We start from the raw sequence: 23,954 nt of genomic DNA on the forward strand, positions 1-23,954 counted from the left end.
AAGCCATACATCACCCATCATATCACTCTTTCCCCCCATGTTCGTTGTGTCACAAGCGCAGGCGGCGAGCTCGCTAACCTGAGTAGGAACGTGGAGGAGACTCAAGTCGAACTTTCACTTCTCAGACACGCCATCATCAATTTTCCTACCGTATAATCCTCATGGTTTTTATGTGGTACTGAGCGTACTAGGTTTGTTGTTATCACATCATGTATTAACAGGCGTCTCATCATTCTTTAAATAAGTTATTCTTGTGTCTTTACCATGGCAGCGGTATCCGCGAAGGCACCTCTCGGATGTGTTGGTTTGAGCGAAGGAGGTCTAAATGGCGTTAAAAGAGTAGTCAATCTCCAATTCCGGGATGGACATCGTGCTCTCTTGACTCTCGTGGAGGGTTTGAGTAGTAAGTTAGATAAGATATCTGCGGATGCAGAACGACGATTCGAGGAGTCTCAAAATCAATCGAAGGTTACTGAAAATCGACTGGAGAAGTTGGAAAATGCAATGAGAGAAATGATTCAGAGAAATAGAGAGAGCGAGAGTGAAGTGAAGAGTTTGAAGGAGGGGATGGAGAGGTTCAGTCGGTTGATGGGTGGGTTTGTGCTGGTGATGGGGCTGCGATTGTGAGAATAGAACTGATCATAACAGGTTTACAAGCTACATCTGCAGAGCCGATTCTTGCTCGCGGTGGTAATACAGATTTACAACAGAATCGGGGGTCAGCTGAAACTGCTTCGTCTGGTCATGGTCTGAATATCGCGGATCTGCAGAATTTGGAAATGCCATCTGCCATCACCTTTCCTCGGGGAAATGCTAATTCGCTTGAGCAACGTATGTCTGCATCCACTGCAGAGCAGCTCCAACCAGTTTCACAATCCGTTTCGGTCTTGTCCCCAGAAACCAATACATCACTTCATGATCGCCACCCTCGTACGCCGAACAGACGCCGGTCGAGTCAAGCAATATCACCACTCGCACAAGATGGTCCCACGAGCCCACCTCCTCGACTACCACTCGCAACTACTACACCGACAAAGAAGAAGATTCAACCATTGCCAAGCAAGTCATTACCAAATACGACATCCCGCAAACCCGCCCATCCCCCCTGCTGGATCAACATCTCGCAAACCCCAAATCAAACCATCGAGGCCTATCTAGCCCACGCGGCAAAATACAACAAGGCAATTAAATCTCGCAAGTCTCGATTCGAGTTTATTGCAAGATTTATCCGTGGATTGCTGAGCGAGAAGGATCGCGATGTCTTGCTTAAGCAGTTGCAAAAGAAATTCCAATCCCGAACTACGAAAGATGGATTCGTGGAGGTTATGTGTGGTTTTTCTGACGTGGGAGAGGGATTGCTGGCTGCGGGGTTGATTGTTGGAGGTGGAGGTGGAGGTGGAGGTGTGAGTGGAAAGAGAGGTGGTGGTCATGATGCTGCCATGGATCATGGCGAGATGGATACACTACATCAGAAGAGAAGAAAGACGTTTGAATCTCAGTTGTCGAATGATGATGAGTTGTAAGATGTCTGTCTGCTTGCTTAGCTTTTTTTTCCCCCAAAGAGAATGCTAGCTTGAAATGGTAATATCTATTTGTGGATGTGGAAATATAATAGCAGTCAGTCACCGTCAACGTTGCATGCTCGGATATTATGCAGAGAAAATAATGGGTTTACATTGAAAAAGTAGCTAATACGTAGAACTGGAGCTTGCGGTGCTCGAATATAATAGCATAGATGCCTTCCCGCGCTAAGAATATCATACAGCTATGAATTAATATTTGCTTGCACGTAACATCTTGTTTCTCACTCAAAAAAATATGTCCAAAATCCGCATTCCTCTGATTAAGTGAGGTGATAATATCTAGACTCAAAATAGAATCTAGCCCAGGTTCGGGCGAAATGTTTCTACCATTTTTGATCATATTGCCAGGATAAACTCAATGTGGTAACTGTAGACATTGTAGATCACAGAAACACACATCTATTGCATTACGCGACTTGACTTTTAGGGTTGTGAGTTGAAATCATCCCCAACTCTTCATTATTCATCGTTTTGGGAAGCACTGCTTTCCCCCGCCCCTTTATAACGCCTCGTTTAATCCTCGTCCTCAGTCATTTCCTTCCCAAAGAGATCGTTCAGAGGCGAATTGAACCAAACCATGTCCCATCCCGTCCCGTCCTATCATATCCTATATCCTTTTGGCCCAATCTATCCCATTCATAATCATGAAGGGCCATCCTCGGGCAACTCCTCGATTACCCCCCGTACAATCTCCATCAGTTCATCCACATCTGGTCTCTCACTCGGTTCTACCTTCAAACATTTTCGCACCACCTCCCGTATACTTTCGCTAATACCACTGTCTTCACTTTGTCCCGTCTGGTTCGTAGTCTTCTTCTTTCCACCGGCTCCCTCGTCGGGAAATCGCCAATCGCCACCTAATACGCAAATACTTAGACTTCCTCCCGTCTCGTCGCTGCGCATTTCGAAAGGCGATTTTCCAACAAGACATGCGTATAATGTGCAGCCCAGTGACCAGATGTCGACTTTGGTGTCGATGGTACTGCCGGTTTTTACGTCGAAGAGTTCGGGGGCGCGGTAAGGCATGGTGGAGTGCTCGGCTGCTTGGTCTTGTACTGCTAGGGCGAGTGATCGCGATGTTATGGGTGTGGGTGAGGGAGCTAGAGATCCGAGATCCATTAAAATGGGTTGGACCCCGTCGTCGTCAATCATGATGTTTCCTATTCTGGCGTTAGATAGATTCACGCATTGGATTCTCCATGTAACATACCTGGTTTAATATCTCTATGCGCATATGCCCTAGCTCCTCCTGGCGCAATGCCTTCTTGACTCATGGTAACTTCCCCATCCATGAGCGGTTCCTGTTGCTCACTGTCGTCATCGGTTTCTCTCCCTCTCTGTCTTCCCCTCCTCGATTCTACTTCCTCTTCAGCTTCCTGATCTGCCCGCGCCGCATCCGCCCTTACTTTCTTCGCCTTATTCACACTATTCGCACCACCTGGTCCTCCTCGAACTTTATATTGATGCATCGCCTTCAGTGCATTCAAAACCCCCAAAAACAAAACCATCAGTCTCTTCTCTGGAAACTTCGTATGGTTCACCAGATTCGCATTGATTATATCTTGCAAATTTCCGCGTCGATAATATGGTAGCAGGATATACACCGTCTTCGCTCCGGGGTCTGATCGATCCGCAGAGACACAGTAATCCACGCTGTGTATTATATTTGGATGCGGCGAGAAGAGCGCATAGGCTTCTACTTCTTTCATGGCGAGCGCCACGGATTCTTGGCCGAAGGGACATCGGATTTTCTTGACCGCGTAGGTATTGTCACTGCTGGTATCTTGCACGAGATAGACGTAGGAAAACCCGCCCTCGCCCAGTAATCGCAGTATCTTGAAACTGCGATTGTTTATTTTGAGCTGCGGAGAGCCCGGAAAACAACTCATGCAGTTTGTGAGGGTGTATAATAAATCGAGAAAGTATTGAGCCATCTTGAATCGAGGGATTGGAAGACCTGAGTGAGTTGTGAATATTTGGCTCTGAGGATTGCGAGGGTTCGAGCTAGGATAGCTCTTGGGCGCAAAGTGGTATGTTGCGTATCTTTGTGCAGGTATTGGTGGGAACGTTGCGCATGCGGCAATTATGACGCTGGAACTTTGCACTGCGGGTTCTTAGATTGTTTATGAGGAATATGATAGTGGGGATTGAATTGTGCTGCTATTGAGAGGTGTCTTTACCTCCTCCATGCGGTTTATTGTTAACAAGGGACGGCTGAGTAAGCCGCGGTATTAGCCACAATGTATATTTCTATTTCAACTCTCATCAATGAAGAACATCTTGAAAAATATCGTTCTTGGAACTATCATCTGGGTTTTGCTCACATTCAAACTATTGCTTAGCTGAAGGCATGTCTTGTTTCAGTCTCAGTATATCTCGTTTTTACATATGTCGATTGAAGATGGTTCATGCGGTGTTACTCAATAGTGCTCCAGTGAGCAGCAAGGCTTTCAATCAGAGACATACTCAGCGTTTGGCTGAGGAACTTGAGAAGATACATCGACTTGTATAATATGTCATCACAACTGTCTCATAGTCACGAAGTTTAGGGTTAATATACACTTTCAATGAGGTCCTAAAAGAACTCATTGGTCGTTCAAGGTTCCCTTCAGAGATTCATCATCAACCTATCACTCAACCTATCATTTTGAAGGCCCGCATATCGCTCCCCATCGATCTCGCAGGGCTCGTTCTTGTTGTCTAATTAGAAGGGTTGGCCAGCGCTCAATTGCTTTCGACGATGAGATACCATTCAGTGTAATCGAATGAGAGCTTTCCCAAGAGGGCAACTGGGGTATATAGGACAGCTCTACTATTGCTATCTGTGGTAATTGTGACGTAAGAGTGGTGATCGCGGTGGCTCCTATAATGGCCATGAGTATGGTGAAAGAAATCGGATTCTGTCATGGTTTCAAGATTCTGCCTCCATTCACTATCTATGTACATTGAAATCGATAACGTGGAGCTAGTTTCGACTTGTATATTCCAGCGTTAGCCCCGAACTGCCACAAAAGCTGATACGCATATATCTATCTGAGGCTTAGTTACCGATTCGGAGGTGGTGTCGAGTTTCTTTTTGGCCTGTGAAATTGATTACATGTATAGACCCGTTGGAATAGGGCGCAGGAAGCCTCTGAAACACAAGCCAGCAAACCAAGTCCACAGAAATGAACAGAAGCTCGCAAAAGCCTATCGCTGCTCACACATTGGAGGGTTTTATTGCACCTTTTCAAGGCAGAGAGCGGCACAGTAGAAAGTGATTGGTCCTGCATGCGGGGTCGCAGGCGGCTAATTCCCAGGTACATAATCACTTTCAAAGTACAACTTCAATTCTTTTCAAGAAAGAAAAGCTGAAACGAGATTATAAGTTGACATGAAGTGAAGGCCTCTCGAGCTTCCCAATAAAAATATGCCCCCCATCTCTACCCCAAGCACTTCTAGTGACGATGACAATCGCTCAATCCCAGCAGTTCGAACCCATTCCTCGAACACTTTCAACAGAAGGCGCATTGCGCAAAGGACAGGAGGTATTAAGGAATATATCACAGTCGGCAATGTTCTTGCCGTACTCCTAATCATTCCTCTAACTTTTACTTACATTAAAGTTATGATTACTGGACCAGCTCCCTCTCCCGGCTCTAATATCCATACCATCTACTCACCCGTCACAATCACTTCTACCATTTACACACCTAGTTCTACTGCGATCTCTAACCGACACTCTCATGGAAATTCTCATGACCCAAGCGCAAATCCGTGGCCAAACTTTACCTACGAAATTCTCGCGTCCTCGTCTAGAAAATCCCTAGCTTTAAACTCGGGTCGTGTCACTTTAGCTGGCCCACGCTCTGGAAAGAATCCCGGCGTCCGCGTAAGTACACATCTCCCCAGTCCTCGTTTTCACCATCTTTACGCCGAACTAATTCTCCCTGATAGTGGAAATGCGTCGAAATTAAAGGATGGCTTCATTTTCAAAACGCCGCTTCCGGTTGTTTTCTTGGGCACAATTTCTGGGGTGACATAGTTTGTACTGCAACGGCGCCCGATGGATGGGAGAGATTTACTACAAGACCTATACCAGAAGGAGGACATTATTTACTAATGATACATTGGGAGAGGCTGTGGAAAGTGGGGATCAAAGGGGGAGTTCTGGCAAAAATTGGAGAAGGGGAGACTGGAGGCTTTGCGTACAGTGGAGAAGGAGAAGGAGAAGTAATTGCTTGGGAGTTTTTTAGGGTTTAGACACGGTTCGCCATGCTATTCGGTGCAGTTGGTGCCTCCAAGGATGTCCTCACAGCCTGTGAGGGCTGACAACAGTTGTTACAATAATATCTGAAGAATGACACATCTAGTTAGCAGTAAACACACATCAAGGCAGTGAGCGGCGCAGCAAAAAAGTGATTGGCCCTACATGCGGGGTCGCAGGCGGCTAATCCTGCATGATTAAGTACATAATTAGCTTCAACGTATAACTTACCACATGCTTGCATTTGCAAAAAGCAAATCTTGAACTTGAACTGGTAGTCGACACGAGAATTAAGCTTTTTGATAGCCACAATACAAACAAGTCATTCGTCTATATATCAAGCACACCCTGCTACGAGAACAATCGTTTGGTTTCAGTAGCTTAATTTCATTAATCAAATACGTTCAATCCAGCTTCCAAGAAGAAATATCAAAAGTCAGGCAACTTCGCTTTAGTCCTGGCCATTCTCTTTGGCCTTTTTTCATCATATATGGCTATCAACAAAGACGACCGCGAATCAGTCGCTGAATCTGATTCCAATGCCCCTACCATCCACACACCCCCTTCCACAATTCGCACACCTCCTTCTACAATTAGCACACCTCCTCCTACAATTCGCACACCCCCTTCTACCATAATCGAGGCAAATAACCGCGAGCACCAGGTCGATCAATGCCCTCATCACTCAAGCTCAGTCCCACGGCCTAATTCCACCTACCTGATTCGCGCCTCCTCATCTGGGAGACTCTTGACTTTAGAATCTGGGCGCGTTATCTTAGCCAAACCAGGCGATAATCGCGGCTCTAGCATCCACGTGAGTATACAATCCCTCGACAATAAGCCCTCTCGGGCTGAATCTTCACTCGGGTTATACTGAAACTTTCCGCTCAATAGTGGAAATGCATTGAGGTCGGCGGATGGCTCCGCTTTCAGAATGCCGCTTCCGGTTGCTTTCTCGGCCATAATTTCTGGGGCAGTATACTTTGCAATGTAACATGGGCCAGTGGATGGGAGAGATTCAGTGTGGGGCCTGCACCAAACGGTGGATATTATTTGATGACGACACATTGGTCAAGGCTATGGAAAATTGGGATGAAGGGGGAATACCTGGCAAAGATCAGGGAGGGGGAATATGGAGAGCCTATGAATACTGGGGAGGGGGAGGGACAGGTGATTATTTGGGAATTTGTTAAGATTTAAGAACGGTGTACTGTAAGGGTTGGCAACTGCTGTTACGCACTCTCTAAAGAATGATATGTCCATTTAGCTGTAAACTCGCATCGAAGTAGCGAAAAGCACAGAGTGGTAGATGGAGACTTTACAAACATTTGTGTATATAGATATATCCAGACCCAGGTTTGACTTTTCCCCAAAACAACAAACAGACAAAAAAGCAAGGGGGGGATTAGATACACCCAGAAGCCAACTCTGGGCAATGATCTATATGAATAACTAATTACAAAAAGTTTTCAAACAAACTTTTAGATACAATGCGGGAAACACGCTTCTGAGTATCTCTAAACTCGGGAGTAAGAACCTCCCCCAAAACTTTATGGTCGCTGAAATTCCCAACATGCCAAGAACGCCTTCGCTATGCAATCAATTACCATCCATACATATATACCATCCAAATCGACATCAGTGTCTAATATTTCCGTCGAGCTCAGCGAAAGTCGACCCGTTCATTTCGTGTATCTGCGTATTACCAACCTCGTGCGCCTCATGTCCATATCCATTGCCAATCTCATGCGGAACGTTAGATCCAGGCGAAGATGGAAGTGAAGCGACTTGGTTCATTTTTATCATGGAATCCACATAAGGACTATCCTGCTGCGGTGCTGTATCGTATTTCCTCCGCCTCTTCATAAAAAATAAAGTTCCAATAAGAGCCGCAATGGCAACTACACCAACGGCGATGCCGACCGCAATACCGATCTTTGCTCCAGTCCCAAGTCCTGAACTACTACTACTGCTACTAGCTGAGGGTGAAGATATGGATGTGGCTGCAGCTCCAGACGAGATGGGAGTAGAACCAGAAGCTGCCGTTCCGGATTTGGAGACCGATCCAGACGTCGAACTCGAACTCGCACTCGAACTGAAAGCCGTCACTGTGGGAACTGCAGAATTGCCATCGAAATTATATCCATTGATCTGCACAGCCTGAACCGCATGGTCGCTATCCAACACGGTAGTGATTGTTGTATATCCATCTGCGGCAGGTGTCCAACTACTAACATATGTAATCGTGGCTCCGGAAGTAATGGTCGATGTGCATTCGCCGGGGTAAGGTTGGGACGATAAAAACCAAAGGGCATAGCCGCTGGGACAGCATCCACTCAGTGTAGAACCCGAGTTCACAACGGTGGTAACAACTACGGTGTAGGCTTCCGGACATAGAAATGGTCCCAGTGAGGTGACCGCTGCGGCCGAGGTGTCTTGATTCCACCATGATCTTGCTTCGGAAGGCCAGCACTTCGTCGCGAAGGTAAGGGCATTCTGATTAGGGTCGTAGGCGTAGATTTGTGTGAGATTGTTGGGAGAATACAATTCGGTTTTGCAGCTAGGTACGATAGGATAAACAGTAGTTAGAGGCAACCAAGTAGTCACCACACCGGCTGTTCCCTCAGCAGCTGGGTAACGCGAAGTTGGCGTTGACATTGATCACTACCTTCACCAGTTATTACACAAAGAAAAGTAAAAAGCGGTCGCAAGAAATCTAGCAAACGCAAGTCGCTGGAAATCTGATGCATTTACGAAATAGAGTGCGCTACTGGCCTCCACCCATCCTCGAAACACCACCCCCAAAGCACCACTCTCCTCGAGCCCCTGCATCCACATGGGGGATATTGAGTCTCCATAGCCAATTCATGATACGCTATAGTTAGATAGCGCGACCGGTTGAAGAACCTGTTGAATTCCTTGCGCCAATTATACACGCCTGAGTGGAAGGATTGTTATCTCGTGGGGCCCTGCTCCTAAGTAAGCTCACATACCCAGAGGCCGTTTTGGGTATTGCCCTTGGTTGACAAGGCTGGCACTGACAATATTTAGTAAAGCAGCATTGATAATAAAATTTGAGCCATCGCTTGCCAACTGTACTCCGTATTTCATTGGCTGTTTCGTCTGAAAGAGACTAAAGGATTGATTACAGGGTGGCAGGGCTGAAGAAGACTGCAAACATGATAATGCGTCAAAGTTCAGCCGGGATTCACCCCCTTTCATGTCAGCAAACCTCTATAATAGATGTGGCTGTGAAGAAAACATGAGAGACAGACAAAAATACGTTTTTCCTGATCTAATAGAGATCCTGTAGCATTTACCTTAACCACATGGATGGTAAACCCGTAGATCCGTATAAGGAGCACTAGTTTGAACCGCTGTCCCACTATGGACCTGTGCACGGGTTGGCATCTACTTAGTCTGTCCCAAATACCAACAAGTGGCCCTTTCACTGTGAGCTTGATAGCCATGTCAAAACCCCAGCTGGGGAGTATTTCTAGCCTAATAACGAGAGACGTGTAGGCATGTAGGGCGGAAATTGGTTGCTGGGTTCTTGAAATTTACCTTACGGGTTAAAAAAAAAACAGAATAACAGCTCATTGTGGACTACACATGCATAGCCATTCGCCTGTCTGGATACTGTCTCCAAGGTTCAAAATACCAGAGCATAGAGCTATCTTGATTCTCCAGAAAACATCTGTTTACAGCCTGTCCAATATGAAGATGGGCCACTACGAAATTGACTTCGAGACCCTGTCCAATAGACCCCAGATACATGTGGTGATCCCCGCCCGTTGCAATGATTTTAAATTATCGGGCTTCTTCAAAAACTCTTGGCCCGAGTTGGATTCACGACTGAAAAATGGAAACCGAATCGAATAACATTGCTTGTGAAATCTATTAAAGTCAGAGTTAATTTTCGTTAAAAAAAGTCTTTATATTATTCTCTTCGATCTCTCTCATCAAGTCATGACCTTCCTGCAAGACCTGGATACGTTCACGAGTTCTCTGAGCACAATCCTTACCAAGAGGCCCCCCGATGTAATTACTCTTGCTGACGCCTAGTCCGATTCAGTAGCAACCTCAGATAAAGCTTGAATGTTTCCAGGGAGCCCGACGAATGCTGCAACGACAGTGTAACTATAAAAATGACAGAAACCTTTGGATTGGTTGGCCTGCGTCCATCCTGTTGGTCTTGGGCGCGGGTGTTGGGAAATCAACACGCAGATCCTAAACGAAGCTACTTCATCCGCCAGCCCTTCAGATATTCCTGGATATCATGCCAGACAAGGTGGTAGATACTTGACTAAGGAGGTACATGACCCTTCCAGGGACCGCTCAGAAGCCCCTTCTTATGCATGGAAAACAGCTTTGATGATCCCCTGGAAGAACCACAAAAGGTGATCACCATTACAGACTGAGCTCCTTTGTGACAACATAATGATCAGTGTACTAAGTGGTTCAAAACGTTAGATTATAGTCATCCTCATACTTTCTATCATACCTATAATTCTAATCGCCACACAGTTGGCTAGATTGTTGGCCTTAGGTAGGTTATGCAAACCACTTCAACAGATTTGCTAAATTGGTATCAAAAATTCACCATATAGCTCCAAGTTTCTAGGCTTCCTGGACAACTCCTGAATTATTGAATGGACTGCAAGATGTAGCAGCGACTTTGTGACCAGCCTTACGTGCTATCAAGCAGAATTGGAACCCAGAGTTTAGTGGGCACCCAGTGACAAGCCATACTCTGACGTTGGAATGGCCATCGCGGTGCTCCGAACATTGGAATCACTACCGTCTGCGATGAACTGCATTTGGGTTGTTCGCCTATTCAGACAGAAGAGTTGACCGGTGAAAATACGAGCAAGAAATTATGGAGCACGCCGACACTTGCAGCAGATGGGGAGGGAATCTGGAGGCCATGTAATTCAATCAAACGCCTGAGTGAAAAATCAAGAAAATATCAACAATCGAATGCAACATATAGCGTGGGTATGGATGATATAACATGGAGACAACCGCCTGGTTCATAGGAGATTTTTATGCTGTTCTTCTTTCTGCTTTTCGGAATTTAGATGTAGATATTTACCTAGAATATCATACATCCTCTATAATACAAAGTTTCGACATTCGCACCTCCATTTTAGTCGTTTATTCGTGGCATGATCATAACGGGCCTCTATGCGCCAAACTTTGACTCCTTGTATGGGTATCTAACTTCGTCATCCTTCCTCATCCATAATTGCTTCTTCTTCTTGGTTACGACATGTTCACCCCAAACTTGCTTCGCATGTTGCTTCATAAACTTCCTGATAAATCTAGGATCCCAAAGCTCACTGGCCACGCCGAGATCCTTGCAGCAGCGCATCAAGGCGTTCGATTTGCATCCTTCGGTGGCGGTTGGAATACCTTCGGGTGAGAAATAGTCTTGTTCACCACGAGCCACGGATACTAATCTGCAAACGGGAAACATTAGCTGTGCTCTTTCAAATGATAATGAACCCCCCCCCCCCCCCCGAAAGACTTACCGGCCATGAGCAACAAGAGCATATTCTCTTGTAATACTCTTCTCCGTGACAATTGTTTCCCCTCTTGGTGCCAAACCCCATCCACCAGGTCCAAACGCCCTGTTTAATATTCTTCGATATTTGATTTCTGGCAAGTATATAATACCATCTGGCTTGACCTCCACATCGTCGGCAGGGATCGGTGCAAGTAGAATATCTGCAGCTTCTTTGGAAAATGGCTGCGACGACAATCCGTGGAATGATCTCGCCCAGTCGACTTGTCTAGCTCCCTCATCCAAAATCAGTGGTTGATCTGCAAGTCCCTCAGTCATATCTTTGATGGGCGATTGAGAATCTATCGCATTTTCTGGTCCTTTGGGGTTGGTTGCAGGGGCAGCATAGCTTGTGGGAGACTTCGTTGCGGTCGACGGTCTTGGTGTATAGCTCGAACCTGGAACCGCCGCATTTCGAACGTTTTGGGAGAAGTGTCTCGATTGACAAGTCAGACTTGTAATTTTCGATACTGCTGAGAATCTTGATACCGATGCCGCTGCATCAGTAGCTAATGAGCGTGAAGCTCTAGGTATAAAGGCTGCCATGTCGATGTGTGAAGAAAATGCGTTTGTTCTTGACAGACGCGATTTCCTTACGTTCACGAGAATGTGGCGCGCTTCAAACGACCAATTTTTCTTCAATGATTGATTTTAAGCCGCCTTCGACGACAATAGAGTAAATTCAATTATAAAACCATTTGAGATAATTTTCTGCTATTATCTCTCATGAAGTGGATTTTGTTGTCTATAATAATGTACACCTGGCTCTCACGAACCATACTCATCAAATTCATACAATTATTCTGCCCCTCATGTCCTGGATGGTCTTTCCAGTCAATCCTCCCACCCATGCAATATCTACGCCATATCAAGCATCCTTCGTTGATGTCCTCTGATCATTCTGATGCTTCTTCCAGCATTTTTTGAAAGTATCAAGCTACACATTCATGAGAAGTCAGCCAGTCATGCTATCGCCGCCTCCGCCTCCGCCTCTATTATTGAGTTCCCACGTGATTTAACGCTAAGAGGAGCTTTCTCATACCTCTGCTTTGCACAGTCTCCAATCCTTCTTCTCAAAGTAGCAATCGGTCATTTTCGAGTTCTCTTCTGCGGGTGATTCAGCATTCGCCTCTCCTTTCTCTATTGTTGATTGATTGAGAAATCTTGACTTACCCGCACATCCAGTGCTAAAGATTCGTTTGTCCCTGCCAAGTTGAGTCAGTGATCAGACCCGAGTTGTTGAGGTCAACAGATTTTACCATTCGTCGGGCTCATCGTCATCCTGTACAACCGTCGCAACTGGGGGGTTGTTTTCTGGCTGATTCGACATATTTGGGGTACCGTGTGTCCTTCTCGGTGAGACTTGGAGAATTACAATAGCTCTTGAAGAACGTCGAACGGGAGTTTTTGCTGTTGGTAGAGCCTCGGTTGTGACCCAGTGACTAAAAGCTTATAAAGTCGTGAAAAAATGGTCGCAAGAAAGATGGACGTCCTGGTCTACTCAGGTATACTGAATCAACAGTTTTTGGAGACTCGTTCTAAGTTTTTTGATAGGCAATGGAAGTACAATTGAGTCTGTCCGCCACTGTCTTTATACGTTACGGCGGTTGCTATCGCCAATTTACGCAGTGATTCCTGTTAGCGATGCTGTCATTCTCAAAGAGCCTTGGACCGCTTCTTGTGCTCTTCTTGTATTTCCAGGGGGTGCAGACCAAGGATACTGCCGTTCCCTCAATGGAGAAGGCAATAGACGTATCTCACAGTATGTGCGTAGAGGCGGTGCTTATCTTGGATTTTGTGCCGGAGGCTACTATGGTACCTCAAGATGTGAGTTCGAAGTCGGCAATAAACAGCTAGAGGTCGTTGCGTCACGTGAATTACAATTCTACCCAGGTACCTGTAGAGGATGTGCTTACAAAGGGTTTGTGTACCACAGTGAAGCGGGTGCAAAGGCTGCAGAGGTCAAGATTGAGGGCTCGCTTCAAAGTGGAAATGCCCCTCAAAGTTTCAAATCATATTACAATGGCGGGGGTGTTTTCGTCGATGCAGGGAAGTTTAAAGACCAGGGGGTAGAAATACTTGCTACTTATGTGCATCCTGTTGATGTTGATGGCGGCGAAGATCCTGCAGCGGTCGTCTATTGCAAAGTCGGTGAAGGCGGGGCAATATTGACTGGGCCGCATCCAGAGTAAGCATGGTTTTCTTGATGTTTGAATATAGACTTACAGTTTTTCAGATTTGCTGCCGTGAATCTGGACCCCACGATAAAGATACCTGGATACTCGGACCTTGTGAAAGATTTGGCCGCAGATGACGACTCGCGAACAAAGTTCTTGAAAGGATGTCTATCGAAATTGGGGTTGACTGTGAGCGAAGAAGCTTCCGCAGCGCCGTCTCTATCTCGCATTCACCTTTCATCTGTTCATCCACCTTTTGTTCCAGAGTTACTAGCTTCATTAGAAGAAATCATCGAAAAGGAGAATGGTGAAGAGATTATCAAGGGCGAAAACGACACCCTTCATCTTGAGAGATCGGAGAGTAGCTGGTCGGTTCAATCTTTAGTCAAGTCGCTTTCTGATGCAGTCGTCTCTACGGCAGAAGAAAAGCACACAATTGAGTCAGCTAAAGCAGATGATGGAATTATTGATTACAATGCTATTCCCAAACGAGTCATTTTTCATGAGACGGATTGGCCGAGCACTAAGGAAACGCCATATTTTAACCACCATGCATTCTACTCCAATTTGCGACTCTATCAGCAAGAAAAATTGAGCGAGGCCGAAGAATTTGGAAATACTCTTTTATATGGAGAGGTGGTTACTAGTACAAATACGATGTTGGAAAAGTGAGGCCCCTATTCCTCATTTGAACTGAACCTTTCCTAATGTACTCTAGGAACCCGAAGCTTCTTTCTAGGCTTCCTATGGGCTTCACTTTCACAGCTACAACACAGATTGCCGGACGTGGCCGTGGTTCCAATGTTTGGGTTTCTCCTCTGGGGTGCTTGATCTGGTCTGTTTGCATGAAACATCCCATGGAACTTGGAAATAAAGCACCAGTTGTCTTCATACAGTATTTAGCAGCAATTGCTATTGTTGAAGCTATTCATTCATATGATAAAGGCTATGATACAGTGCCAATTAAACTCAAGTGGCCCAACGATATTTGTACGTTCGTTTCCTGGTTCTTTAAAGCTCGTTCTAACAATAATAGATGTCCAAGATCCATCTAAACCCGGAAAAAGAGAATATGTCAAAGTTGGGGGTATTCTCGTTAATTCCTCGTATTCATCTGGAAATTATGATTTGGTCGTAGGTATAGGTCTTAATATCAAAAACGCAGCGCCAACAACATCACTCAACACTCTCCTGCCACCACATCTCGCACCAATCACTCTTGAAAAATTTCTTGCTCGCTTCCTCACGAAATTCGAAACAATCTATAAAACTTTCTGTAGAAACGGCTTTGACAGAAAATTGGAGGAAGTGTATTATAAACACTGGTTGCATACGGATCAAATAGTTACCTTGGAGACAGAAGGTGGTGCAAGAGCTATCATTAGGGGTATCACTACGGATTGGGGATTGCTACGTGCGGAAGAATTAGGCTGGGAGGATAGACCTACAGGAAAGGTTTGGGAGTTGCAAAGTGATAGCAATAGCTTTGATTTCTTGAAAGGATTGCTGAAACGAAAGGTTTAGTCAAAACCGTGCGGAGACACAATATGTTCCTTTCTTTTAACAGTACTTGTACGTCAGATGAAAATAGACGAAAAGCTACTAAACAAAGTAAGCTCTTCTAATTCCTCATGCTTGAGTACATACCTACCTCTCTATTGCACTCCGCAAAGACCCCCTAGCCCACCAGTCTTTAAAAAGATCGCAGCTATCCAACACCACCTATCTCAACCCTGTCCCTAAAACCACATAGCCATTTTCCACTTTTCATCCATACTCACTCACTCCAATCTCCCAAATATCACCAATAAATATATTCTAAACTCCACCACGATTTCCACCAAACAAGACAGATACACGAATCTCTGAAGCTCTCCCTTGGTTATGTTAGCCTTCTTTCGCTCGCGCACTCGACCTCCAAATTCTAAATTGGTGCAGAGTATCTTGAAGTTCTTACACTGGACATTCTTCTGTAAAGTCAGATAAATTGCTTGATTGATTGGTTGGGTGGGTGTTTGGTATGAGTTATCTATCAATCTATCTCTTTTGTCGTTCTTTCTTCTTTTACAGTAAGTATTACGAGGGGGAAACTGTGGGGGTGATTGGTCGAGTAGAGAAGGGTTTGTGAGATAGATGTTTGTATAATTACTGTCCTTTCTACAATTCCCGAGGTGTTGCTCAGTTCTTGTTGTCTAATAAGCATGTTGAGTCGAAGTTTGGAGCAGAGAATATGAACTTGCGGTATTTGTTGGAAGGGTTTATGAGATCAGACATGTATGCAAGAGTTCGGGATTATTGTATTTTGTAGTTTGATTCTTGGGGTGGGTAGATAGTATATATGTATATATGCAAATGCAAAAGAATTAAAAAGCTTGCCCTCTTTCAAGAGAAAAAAAACAAGTCAAGGGATTTGGAAAAGTTCATCTAAATCCTCTTATTGAATTAAAAAGTTAACAAAAAAAAAGCACATTCAGCTGATGAACTAAAAGCTAAATGTAGAAAATGGCATGGCTTGATAGCTCATAACCAAAAAAGGAGCTAGATTGCTAGCTTGCCTAGAATTGAATGCCCAAAGAAGAGAAATTCTTCTGTAACCCATCCCGTGTAAACTCCGAAACCGAATCCCGTATCAAAATTTCAACTAGTTGATTAGATGGGAGGACCAGCGACCTTGAATGGATGAGCTTCGGTGTTGAAAACCCATTGGTTGACACCGCCGCTTCCGACTTGGTATTCTTCGTCCTGTTTGATGGGTGTGAGTACGTCTGAACATTTGAATTGGGTGACAGATAGATGGGATAGAAAGGAGGTTACAGGGGAGAAAGGAGGAAGAGAAGCTTACATCTCCGTGGATCATATATGCATATTTCAAAACCTCCGCAAACAAGAAACTATCCTGGAAATCATTGAAACCACCTCCATTCGCCGCATTGACATTTTGGAGTTCGGCGAATCCACTACCGGTTCTGTAATTGCAAAGTCAGTTGCCAAAATTCCCCAAAAGTGATAGGGTTAGATGAAGTCATACCTCGCCGTTGCGTTAATAGCAACAAATCCATTCCAACTCCACTCACGATACTTCTCATCTCCAGTTACACGATAAGCGTAGTAAAAAGATTCAAGGACTTCGGGTCTCAGAATATAATCTGAATTGGTGATATAGAAACCGGCCTTCTCATAGAAGGCGAGTTGATCGGCAGGTGGAGGAGGATTGTGGGTATCGTTGGCAGAAGTGTTGCTCTCTACCCATTGGAAAACTTCGGGTCCGATACCGGTGAGTGTGCTGGCGTATGTGTCTTCACAGCCGTTGACCAACTCGAGTCCGAAATCAATGTACTTTTGCTCCTTGAGCACGAGACCTGCAAGGAGGAAATTGCCTCCGTCAAAACAAGCGACTGTGTCTTATGTCAGTATTGTGACTCGAATGACTTAAAATCCGTTGGTGAGGAGAGTGCACTTACGATGCTCGGAAACAAAAATACGTGTTTTGTTTTGGTAAGCGGCCATAAAGGTTAAATCTGGACGAGTTGAGGGGTGACTAGCCAGATGCTTTATGGATGAATCTGCAGCGGCGATCCATCTTTCTTTGTACTTGCCGAATCTAGTTGAGTCATACACGTACATCTTGATGAGATACTCGTAAAAACTGTCATCGCCACCATTCCAACCTCCGCTTGCATCTTGGAAAAGTCCTGTGTTGATATCTACATTTGTACCAAGCAAACCTATAGGATTACTAGTCAGCTACCGCTTTCAAGATGAGAGATGTAGGTGGAAACTGGCAAGTCATGGTTATATTGGAGGCCATGAGAAGAACAAATAAATAATATTAAACAAGATATGAAGTCGGAGTGATTTCAGATGGAGTGAGATAATAAAAGACTAAGCTAATACATACCAGGCCATGGCGAATTATACTCGGGCTTTGGGTCCAAAAGATACGATTCTCCCTTTTGTGAGAGTTTAGCATAAGTGTCGTTACCGGTCAAATCAGACAAATGGGTCCACTCAAGAACTAGTGAGCCAATTGTTGCAATTCCGTTTGTGGTAGAACCATCAGTTCCTCGAGGATTGAAAATAAGATTATTAGCTGGTACCCCCGAAGGTGTATCAAATGCAAATGCCATATTGTCAGCTAAACGTGCTGCTTGAGCAAGAACCTCGTCGACGGCCGCGTCATTAGTATTGAGGTTTGAAAAAGGACCCTTGAGGAGATCGTAACCTAAAATGTGTAAGACAAATGGGGTTTCTGAATAGACAGGGGAGAACTTTACCAGCAAGTAGTCCACCAACATATCTGATAGTAGTCTCAAACAGTGAAACTTGGGAATCAGTTTCGTCAAAATCGATGGTTGGGACCCAATTTAAAATCACGTCTACAATTTCCGGAATCTCCATGATAATTGCCGTGCTGAAGGCATCGACAGCAGAGGCTCCCCATCCATTTCTTTTTGCAAGTTAGCTCAGGTATCGTGGTGTATAGTTTTGATTGGTATACCTGGAATCCGAGAAACTATTGGCAATTGGATGAAGCTCGTCATGAGGGAAGGCGTGTTGGTAATATCCGTTCCACGCAAACGAGAATGCCTCTTTGACAGCAGCTTGTCGATCTGCAGCAGAAACTGCGGCAGAATTTGCTGAGAGGCTAGAGGTTTGTCTTTTTTCAGGCTGAGGACCATGGGGTGCAGCCAACGTAGTTAGGCATAGAGATGCTAACGCAGGCGCGGTTGTAGAAATGAAACGCATTGTAATATTAAACCCAAGAACTATCTATGGGGAGTCACGAACCTATTTGAGATCAGCATTCCCTGGTGTTATTTGCTTTTGACTGCTTAACTTACGTTGCAATATTTGCAGAGATTATGAGGCAAACGAACGAATTGCTTGTCTTTATAGTAGTTCTGGAGTTGATATTCGAGTTCGGCAGAAAGACAGAGCGGGAGGAGGCTGTGTGGAACGAAGGTTCAAATGGATCAAAATGAAATTACCTGCAACACTAGTCTTCAAGGGAATTGGTGAATCACTACGAAATTCCAATGCTGATGACAGAGAGGGGTAACTGAATAGTGAATCCAGCGAGCTACTACTCGGGTGCCTCGAGGAGATCTGAGTCTAGGAAGGAAGACTAGAAGAATCTAGATAGAAAAGAAAGTGTGAACTTGAGGGATTTCATCGTTTTCTTAAATATGGGCAGATCACACAACGTAGGAGTACAGAACTTGTAGCCCCGTGAACCTAATGGTTCACATGAGGATAAATCTGCAAGGAACACTGGGATTGAACACCAAAAAGCTTAACCCCCGGAGATCCTGTCACCGGCCAGAAAAATGCTGAGGATGTATTGAATATGTGCATTGATTGCTTCCCCTACCGAATTGTTTTTGGTGTGTTCTGCGTGATAGTAGACGCACATGCACCAACGTTAAGTCATGTCGAAAGCCTCCATTGGCATTTGACTCTCGGATAAGCGCATTTTATGCGGGGAATTTGATAGTATAATGATAGTTTTTCTAGAGCAATGTTGATCATATGCGCCGGCTATATGAGCTTCCCTATACGTGCTAGGCCAGATATGCAAACCTAGCATACATGTAGCTGCATGTTTCTCAAGTGTCATTATTGAGTAGCGGATAAAGTAACGTTGTAGATATTGGTGATAGGAGCTACCAGTTCGATGAGCAAGCATGTTGATTCAAACAATGAGGGGAAGCCGACGTACAACAAGGTACAAGAATGCACCAAAACGAACAAGTGCATTCATTTTACTCTCACGACGTATTTTTAAAGTGTTCGTGAAAGCGTCTGAGCGAACGGAGATTTCTTATGAAGATGCACGAAATGCTGGTGGAGAAGGTCACGGACCATAATTAGACAAATCAGACAAATTAGACACCACGAGTCAGATCTACGACCCAGTAAGAAGTACCAAGGTAGTATCTTCAGCAAGCCCCAGACAAAACTGTTTGGCTCAAACCCCTGGTACTAAAAATAAGAGAAATGCCGAACAAGATCAACCAAGATTCGATACCTACGAAGGACGTGTTGCCAGGTAATTAGCACTCATCACATCTAAAATCACGTGTAGATCCAATCCATATCGGATGAGTCCGAGCGAGCAATCTTATTACTCGGGATCCTATTCCATCGATCTGTTTTGAAGATCTTCGGCGGTCAGCAAACAAATGCTTCACGAACAGGTAATCTGTTCGTTGTTATCTTGCAGAAAGAGAAGAGATATTACATTGCAGAGGATAATCTTATCCCGCGTGAGTCTGCACGTTGACTCTTCTGGGGTATCAACAACTAAGGTCTAGGTCTAGGATACCACAATCCGCATTTTCCGGATCTCTTCCCCAAACATGTTGTGATCATCTTTCCTCAGTCCAATGGCTCCATCTCTATCTGCATCTCGCAGCCAGTTCCAAGGATCAGGGGAAATAGGGTATCATTGCATGTTGTGCGTGATGCCTTCACATCTGCACGAATCCACCTCTGCCGGCGTATCTTGGTCCGCTCCATCATTGTCTGCGCGGATAAAACGCCTAACTGTTTGCTGATAATATCCAATCGACCGAGAACCCAGTTGTACAAATGCTGCGGTACACCAGTCCCTCCACCAGCGATGAATAAAGGCCAAATCATCAAAAATACTGGTATACCGCTCATTTGAGGTAACAATGTTGGACGTTCCACTAGTGTGGTGTGGCCAAAATAACTAGAGATGCTAGTGCAAATATCTGTCGCCATCCTGTTGATAATTTTTCGTGCTTTCATCTTTTGAACTAAATGCTCAGACGTAAGGTGTGTTATCCTATTCAAGTGCTCGAGGAAAAGTTCATTCAATAATATTCGCATCCATCGATAGTGATTAAACATTCGCGAAATCCAGACATCATAATATTCGTGACATTTTCCATCGAAAGAACTCCCATCTGAAAAGTCTCTGCTCTGTACGGTAAAATTCCAGTGAATAGGGAGATTTGCTTCCCATCGCTCCAATTCGCCATCCAGCAAAGCTACTGCCGAAACAATTTTAACTGGATCTGTGAACGCTTTCGCCCTGATGGATGCATGGAGATTGATGAATCGAACAACAATTTCAACTACCGCAGAAGCAGTCGCATCTTCCGTACGCTTGTTCTTTAGAATAAGCTCAGAAAACTCGATTAATTGCGTCGAAGGGGAGTTGTCCATCTCAAAGTATTTGATATGTGCAGCGAAAAAGAATTGCAATTGGAGTTTTGTGGTCGGTTTGTTTTTCTCGTAATTTCTCAAAGCTAGTGCTTTCAATAAACTCAAAGCACCGTTGGCATGCACAGAAAGTGAATGTGATCCTCTAGGTGCAGTGTTCATCAACTAACTTGTCAGAGTTGTTTCGTGGTTCATGACTGGCGACACTTACCTCAAAGATGACCAACATCACAACTTTCTTCAAAATCCCCTCAATATTTGCATTCGAAATATCTCCAAGTTCCCGAATGACGGAATTTATAGTATCAAAATGCTTTTTTCTTGCAATCGCCATCAAATTGGGATTCCTAGTGGCATTTGATAGTCCAGCCAGTCCCACTGAAGAAACTGCTTCTAGCATTCTGCTTTGCACGAACAATTCAGCAGACATGGTTGGCATTAGATCGACCCAGTTATGTGAGCGTTCTAACGGAACCGTCATATAATATGTAAGAAAAAAAGCTATTCCCTTATCAACCAAAGGACACAAGTTTTTGGTTATGGGCAAGTTCGATCTGGCAAGATTTCCAAATTCAAATTCTGTTATAGAGCCCGAGGCCTTGGTTGGTATTCGTGTAACAGGAGATGGAACCCTGGCTTTTCCATCTTGAAGAGACCTTTTGGCTCTCACGATAGATGGAATGTTCATGAAATTGGCTTTCCGCAAGGTCCTCTCATTCTCATCTCGGAAGCAAAGTTCTAGCTGATCTCGATACCCTGGGCAAATCTTGTCCACTCGCACACATTGTGTACAAGCTGGCAGCTTCTGATCACACTAGGAGAATTTTAGTACTATGGGCATTGATTGAGGTGGATTGATCGAACTTTTATTCTTCTCTTTCGGCAGCATAAACATGCCTTGCTTGGCTTTCCACAAAAAACCATGGTGATGATTTATACAATCAAAGAAATCAAAGCCAGTCCCGAAATGGTTTACAAATCGTGTTCGTCACGAGAAAGCAGCAGCTCATATTCGGTAGTGAGTGTACGAAATCTGCAAGTAGGCGGGCTTGGCGAAAATATATGTCGCGCGAATACCTCCTCGCATGCTATTTGACTGTTGAAAAATGCAGATTCTTGGTTAAATTATAAATCTATTGAAACATTCTGTCGATAGTATCTTGTAAATTCCAAAGACCTGACCGCGATTAAGAGTGTATGATAGTATTTACGTACATAAGCACCATTCCGAAAAGGGTAACCAATTCGCCATGTCGGTTGCGACATGGAGTGAGCATGAAGACCGGCTCCGTCCTCTGATCAATGCGCCGGCTACAGTTCTATAAGTGGTGTTTTTCTGTATTGGTAAATTAAGAGGTACTCGATAATGACGACTAGAGATAAGGGTAAATGCTATTAAATCACACAGCTAAGTATACTCGCAACTATCTTAGCAAATCGTATTAAACAAACCCGAGAGATGAAAAGATCTCACACGGCTAATACGCAGTTGTCTTCACCATCTAAATCCTCCTACGAACCAAAATCGAATACTCTTCCAACGACTTCGTCAATTATTGCCTTCTAATCGCGGCTTCGAGTTTGCATTGATTCATCTGGGATGCTTTGGCAATCCCCATTGCAGATATGGGAGGTATTTTGCTGGGTGCCAATAATTGAAGAGTGCCACACAAGGAAAGATAGGCAACGCATCGAAAACATATAGACTATTTTCTCATCTGTCAGCCAATCTTTACTTCCTTTACTCGCTATCTTCCAGATACAGATTTAAAAAATAGACACTCACCACCACTCATGTTCTTCAGTGTACCCCGTCCTTCCCAGAGCAAAATCTACCATGCGAAAAACACTCCTAATCAGAATCAACATGCAAGTAATATTGACCACATGTAATAGCGCCTGCCAATTTGGCTTGAGCTTCTTCTCTGCTCCGTCTATTATCACATATTCCTCATTCTTGCTCTTGCTATCATTTGGAAGAGTAACGCGTTGTTGAAAATCCGATGTGAAGCGTCGAGACGTAAAATTGAACCGAATAGCGATGATGGAAAAAAGCCCAAAACATGCCATCTGAATTGCAACTCCAACCAGAGCAATGTTTTCCCCTTGAGTTAGCTTGGATTGCGCGTCGACAGAGGTAATATCGATGGATGTGATGCGCACGACACCAATTAGTTGAAGGAGAAGCGCAACTTAAGGGGTACTTGTTAGTGATTGATACATAAAGCTTGGGGCTTAAACTATGAGGAACTTACGGATGTCGCAGACTACGAAAATAGGGGTAATGAACCGAGGGGGAATCCAGAGGAGCTTGGTGGTTCGTGCTTCCTTTGGGACGATGTGATAAATGATTCTCCCCTGATTTTCATAACGTTAGCGACATTACCATAATTACAAGACAGCTCGGCTTGGAAAGAGCTTGGACTCACAAAAATGATATAGCAAGCAGCGGCCATGAGCACAGGTGATAGCACAATAAGTGCAGTTTGCGCCACATATATTGATTTCTCAGTAACGTGTTTCGTGGAGAGTGCTCTGATAATATAGCCGGCTCCTTCCACTACAGAGTTATCCTTAGTGCAAACTCAGAGATACAGAGTTAACCAAGAAGAGAAGTACTCACTGGCAGCAGCAACAACCATGATGGCCCATACCCCGGCATTGTATCTAAGCCATTGGAAGAAGGTAACGAAAAATGCCAAGGAATAGAGTACGCCGACTGCGATGGCGGCTTCGAACGATGGGTCGTAGTTGTAGTGAGATAGTGTTCCGGGTTCTGGTGTAAAAACCATTGTTAGCGAGGGAGTTTCTTCTGTGATTTGAATGGTTGCGGATTATTGAGTGAGAGAGGATGCAGCTTAAGATGATTGTAGTAAGTGAAATGAAGTTAGAGGTTTCTGAAGATTTCTGAATATTCTTTTTCGAGAGAAGAGAAACGAGAGAAGGCGAGATACAAGTCATGTACTTATATGTTAGCTATTGATCATGTTGTATTTATTTCGACTTGTCTCTGACCATACTCATATTCATTTGACGAATTGGTTCCCTATTCTAGCAACCTGTTGTTGGTGCTCAGCCCCGGACAAAAGCATTGCATTGGGTAGACCCCAAGTAAAATATTTGGCTCAATGATGTAAAGATAACAAAACCCCAAACAGTTGCATGATTCGGAAAAGGGTAAGCAGATCGGC

General features: G+C 44.5%; 11 protein-coding genes across 12 annotated transcripts; 4 read left to right on the forward strand and 7 right to left on the reverse strand.

Moving 5' to 3' along the window:
• The first annotated feature begins 129 nt into the window (after positions 1-129).
• On the forward strand, positions 130-1,764 carry BCIN_01g05600 (hypothetical protein). Its single transcript, XM_024690561.1, has 2 exons — positions 130-592; positions 649-1,764. The coding sequence occupies exons 1-2, from the start codon at positions 265-267 to the stop codon at positions 1,521-1,523; spliced, it is 1,203 nt and encodes a 400-aa protein (XP_024546330.1). The 5' UTR covers positions 130-264; the 3' UTR covers positions 1,524-1,764.
• A 55-nt stretch (positions 1,765-1,819) lies between these two features.
• On the reverse strand, positions 1,820-3,945 carry Bcenv7. Its single transcript, XM_001561329.2, has 2 exons — positions 2,794-3,945; positions 1,820-2,743 (listed from the first exon to the last, which is right to left on the reverse strand). Exons 1-2 carry the CDS (start codon positions 3,515-3,517, stop codon positions 2,226-2,228), a joined length of 1,242 nt encoding a protein of 413 aa, XP_001561379.1. The 5' UTR covers positions 3,518-3,945; the 3' UTR covers positions 1,820-2,225.
• Positions 3,946-4,923: 978 nt separating this feature from the next.
• BCIN_01g05620 (hypothetical protein) lies at positions 4,924-6,029 on the forward strand. The gene is made up of 2 exons (XM_024690562.1): positions 4,924-5,454; positions 5,520-6,029. Exons 1-2 carry the CDS (start codon positions 4,993-4,995, stop codon positions 5,823-5,825), a joined length of 768 nt encoding a protein of 255 aa, XP_024546331.1. The 5' UTR covers positions 4,924-4,992; the 3' UTR covers positions 5,826-6,029.
• A 46-nt stretch (positions 6,030-6,075) lies between these two features.
• Positions 6,076-7,330, forward strand: BCIN_01g05630 (hypothetical protein). Its single transcript, XM_001561326.2, has 2 exons — positions 6,076-6,643; positions 6,724-7,330. Exons 1-2 carry the CDS (start codon positions 6,320-6,322, stop codon positions 7,027-7,029), a joined length of 630 nt encoding a protein of 209 aa, XP_001561376.1. The 5' UTR covers positions 6,076-6,319; the 3' UTR covers positions 7,030-7,330.
• Positions 7,331-7,382: 52 nt separating this feature from the next.
• On the reverse strand, positions 7,383-9,079 carry BCIN_01g05640 (hypothetical protein). The gene is made up of 2 exons (XM_024690563.1): positions 8,872-9,079; positions 7,383-8,798 (listed from the first exon to the last, which is right to left on the reverse strand). Exon 2 carries the CDS (start codon positions 8,485-8,487, stop codon positions 7,468-7,470), a length of 1,020 nt encoding a protein of 339 aa, XP_024546332.1. The 5' UTR covers positions 8,488-8,798; positions 8,872-9,079; the 3' UTR covers positions 7,383-7,467.
• A 1,669-nt stretch (positions 9,080-10,748) lies between these two features.
• Bcmgm101 lies at positions 10,749-11,996 on the reverse strand. The gene is made up of 2 exons (XM_001561323.2): positions 11,364-11,996; positions 10,749-11,291 (listed from the first exon to the last, which is right to left on the reverse strand). The coding sequence occupies exons 1-2, from the start codon at positions 11,939-11,941 to the stop codon at positions 11,015-11,017; spliced, it is 855 nt and encodes a 284-aa protein (XP_001561373.1). The 5' UTR covers positions 11,942-11,996; the 3' UTR covers positions 10,749-11,014.
• A 34-nt stretch (positions 11,997-12,030) lies between these two features.
• On the reverse strand, positions 12,031-12,778 carry Bccoa4. The gene is made up of 4 exons (XM_024690564.1): positions 12,655-12,778; positions 12,569-12,600; positions 12,438-12,502; positions 12,031-12,332 (listed from the first exon to the last, which is right to left on the reverse strand). Exons 1-4 carry the CDS (start codon positions 12,723-12,725, stop codon positions 12,264-12,266), a joined length of 237 nt encoding a protein of 78 aa, XP_024546333.1. The 5' UTR covers positions 12,726-12,778; the 3' UTR covers positions 12,031-12,263.
• Positions 12,779-12,790: 12 nt separating this feature from the next.
• On the forward strand, positions 12,791-15,509 carry Bcbpl1. The gene is made up of 5 exons (XM_001561321.2): positions 12,791-12,900; positions 12,950-13,583; positions 13,632-14,240; positions 14,291-14,562; positions 14,609-15,509. The coding sequence occupies exons 1-5, from the start codon at positions 12,864-12,866 to the stop codon at positions 15,094-15,096; spliced, it is 2,040 nt and encodes a 679-aa protein (XP_001561371.1). The 5' UTR covers positions 12,791-12,863; the 3' UTR covers positions 15,097-15,509.
• Positions 15,510-15,697: 188 nt separating this feature from the next.
• BCIN_01g05680 (hypothetical protein) lies at positions 15,698-18,743 on the reverse strand. Its single transcript, XM_024690565.1, has 8 exons — positions 18,414-18,743; positions 18,071-18,360; positions 17,847-18,019; positions 17,471-17,794; positions 17,034-17,297; positions 16,601-16,967; positions 16,415-16,538; positions 15,698-16,314 (listed from the first exon to the last, which is right to left on the reverse strand). The coding sequence occupies exons 2-8, from the start codon at positions 18,316-18,318 to the stop codon at positions 16,222-16,224; spliced, it is 1,593 nt and encodes a 530-aa protein (XP_024546334.1). The 5' UTR covers positions 18,319-18,360; positions 18,414-18,743; the 3' UTR covers positions 15,698-16,221.
• Positions 18,744-19,697: 954 nt separating this feature from the next.
• On the reverse strand, positions 19,698-21,727 carry BCIN_01g05690 (hypothetical protein). Its single transcript, XM_024690566.1, has 3 exons — positions 21,628-21,727; positions 20,975-21,577; positions 19,698-20,928 (listed from the first exon to the last, which is right to left on the reverse strand). The coding sequence occupies exons 1-3, from the start codon at positions 21,685-21,687 to the stop codon at positions 19,951-19,953; spliced, it is 1,641 nt and encodes a 546-aa protein (XP_024546335.1). The 5' UTR covers positions 21,688-21,727; the 3' UTR covers positions 19,698-19,950.
• Positions 21,728-21,910: 183 nt separating this feature from the next.
• On the reverse strand, positions 21,911-23,915 carry BCIN_01g05700 (hypothetical protein). 2 transcript variants are annotated; one of them, XM_024690567.1, is made up of 6 exons: positions 23,729-23,915; positions 23,387-23,539; positions 23,193-23,323; positions 23,019-23,121; positions 22,550-22,955; positions 21,911-22,469 (listed from the first exon to the last, which is right to left on the reverse strand). In XM_024690567.1, the coding sequence occupies exons 2-6, from the start codon at positions 23,403-23,405 to the stop codon at positions 22,355-22,357; spliced, it is 774 nt and encodes a 257-aa protein (XP_024546336.1). In that variant the 5' UTR covers positions 23,406-23,539; positions 23,729-23,915; the 3' UTR covers positions 21,911-22,354. The 2 variants fall into 2 exon arrangements, with proteins under 2 accessions (XP_024546336.1, XP_001561367.1); XM_001561317.2 differs by having other exon boundaries at positions 21,941-22,469; positions 23,387-23,915.
• Positions 23,916-23,954: the final 39 nt, after the last annotated feature.

The sequence above is a fragment of the Botrytis cinerea genome, chromosome 1, assembly GCF_000143535.2.
Source record: "Botrytis cinerea B05.10 chromosome 1, complete sequence".
In the NCBI taxonomy this organism is placed as follows: Eukaryota; Fungi; Ascomycota; class Leotiomycetes; order Helotiales; family Sclerotiniaceae; genus Botrytis; species Botrytis cinerea.

Coding starts and splice junctions, on each gene's coding strand:
- BCIN_01g05600 (XM_024690561.1), top strand. CDS start 265: ATGGCAGCGGTATCCGCGAAGGCACCTCTCGGATGTGTTGGTTTGAGC. Junction 593..648: donor GAGGTTCAGTCGGTTGATGG/GTGGGTTTGTGC, acceptor TGATCATAACAG/GTTTACAAGCTACATCTGCA.
- Bcenv7 (XM_001561329.2), bottom strand. CDS start 3,517: ATGGCTCAATACTTTCTCGATTTATTATACACCCTCACAAACTGCATG. Junction 2,744..2,793: donor GCATAGAGATATTAAACCAG/GTATGTTACATG, acceptor ACGCCAGAATAG/GAAACATCATGATTGACGAC.
- BCIN_01g05630 (XM_001561326.2), top strand. CDS start 6,320: ATGGCTATCAACAAAGACGACCGCGAATCAGTCGCTGAATCTGATTCC. Junction 6,644..6,723: donor ATCGCGGCTCTAGCATCCAC/GTGAGTATACAA, acceptor TCCGCTCAATAG/TGGAAATGCATTGAGGTCGG.
- BCIN_01g05620 (XM_024690562.1), top strand. CDS start 4,993: ATGCCCCCCATCTCTACCCCAAGCACTTCTAGTGACGATGACAATCGC. Junction 5,455..5,519: donor GAAAGAATCCCGGCGTCCGC/GTAAGTACACAT, acceptor TCTCCCTGATAG/TGGAAATGCGTCGAAATTAA.
- Bcmgm101 (XM_001561323.2), bottom strand. CDS start 11,941: ATGGCAGCCTTTATACCTAGAGCTTCACGCTCATTAGCTACTGATGCA. Junction 11,292..11,363: donor GCTCTTGTTGCTCATGGCCG/GTAAGTCTTTCG, acceptor TCCCGTTTGCAG/ATTAGTATCCGTGGCTCGTG.
- BCIN_01g05640 (XM_024690563.1), bottom strand. CDS start 8,487: ATGTCAACGCCAACTTCGCGTTACCCAGCTGCTGAGGGAACAGCCGGT.
- BCIN_01g05690 (XM_024690566.1), bottom strand. CDS start 21,687: ATGGTTTTTTGTGGAAAGCCAAGCAAGGCATGTTTATGCTGCCGAAAG. Junction 21,578..21,627: donor GCCGAAAGAGAAGAATAAAA/GTTCGATCAATC, acceptor AAATTCTCCTAG/TGTGATCAGAAGCTGCCAGC. Junction 20,929..20,974: donor TGATGTTGGTCATCTTTGAG/GTAAGTGTCGCC, acceptor CTGACAAGTTAG/TTGATGAACACTGCACCTAG.
- Bccoa4 (XM_024690564.1), bottom strand. CDS start 12,725: ATGTCGAATCAGCCAGAAAACAACCCCCCAGTTGCGACGGTTGTACAG. Junction 12,601..12,654: donor GACGATGAGCCCGACGAATG/GTAAAATCTGTT, acceptor TCAACTTGGCAG/GGACAAACGAATCTTTAGCA. Junction 12,333..12,437: donor GGAGACTGTGCAAAGCAGAG/GTATGAGAAAGC, acceptor ATGAATGTGTAG/CTTGATACTTTCAAAAAATG.
- BCIN_01g05680 (XM_024690565.1), bottom strand. CDS start 18,318: ATGCGTTTCATTTCTACAACCGCGCCTGCGTTAGCATCTCTATGCCTA. Junction 16,539..16,600: donor GCTATTAACGCAACGGCGAG/GTATGACTTCAT, acceptor TTGCAATTACAG/AACCGGTAGTGGATTCGCCG. Junction 16,315..16,414: donor CATATATGATCCACGGAGAT/GTAAGCTTCTCT, acceptor CCCATCAAACAG/GACGAAGAATACCAAGTCGG.
- Bcbpl1 (XM_001561321.2), top strand. CDS start 12,864: ATGGTCGCAAGAAAGATGGACGTCCTGGTCTACTCAG. Junction 13,584..13,631: donor TTGACTGGGCCGCATCCAGA/GTAAGCATGGTT, acceptor ACAGTTTTTCAG/ATTTGCTGCCGTGAATCTGG. Junction 14,563..14,608: donor CAAGTGGCCCAACGATATTT/GTACGTTCGTTT, acceptor TAACAATAATAG/ATGTCCAAGATCCATCTAAA.
- BCIN_01g05700 (XM_001561317.2), bottom strand. CDS start 23,555: ATGGTTTTTACACCAGAACCCGGAACACTATCTCACTACAACTACGAC. Junction 23,122..23,192: donor CTGCTTGCTATATCATTTTT/GTGAGTCCAAGC, acceptor TATGAAAATCAG/GGGAGAATCATTTATCACAT. Junction 22,470..22,549: donor ACTGAAGAACATGAGTGGTG/GTGAGTGTCTAT, acceptor ATGAGAAAATAG/TCTATATGTTTTCGATGCGT.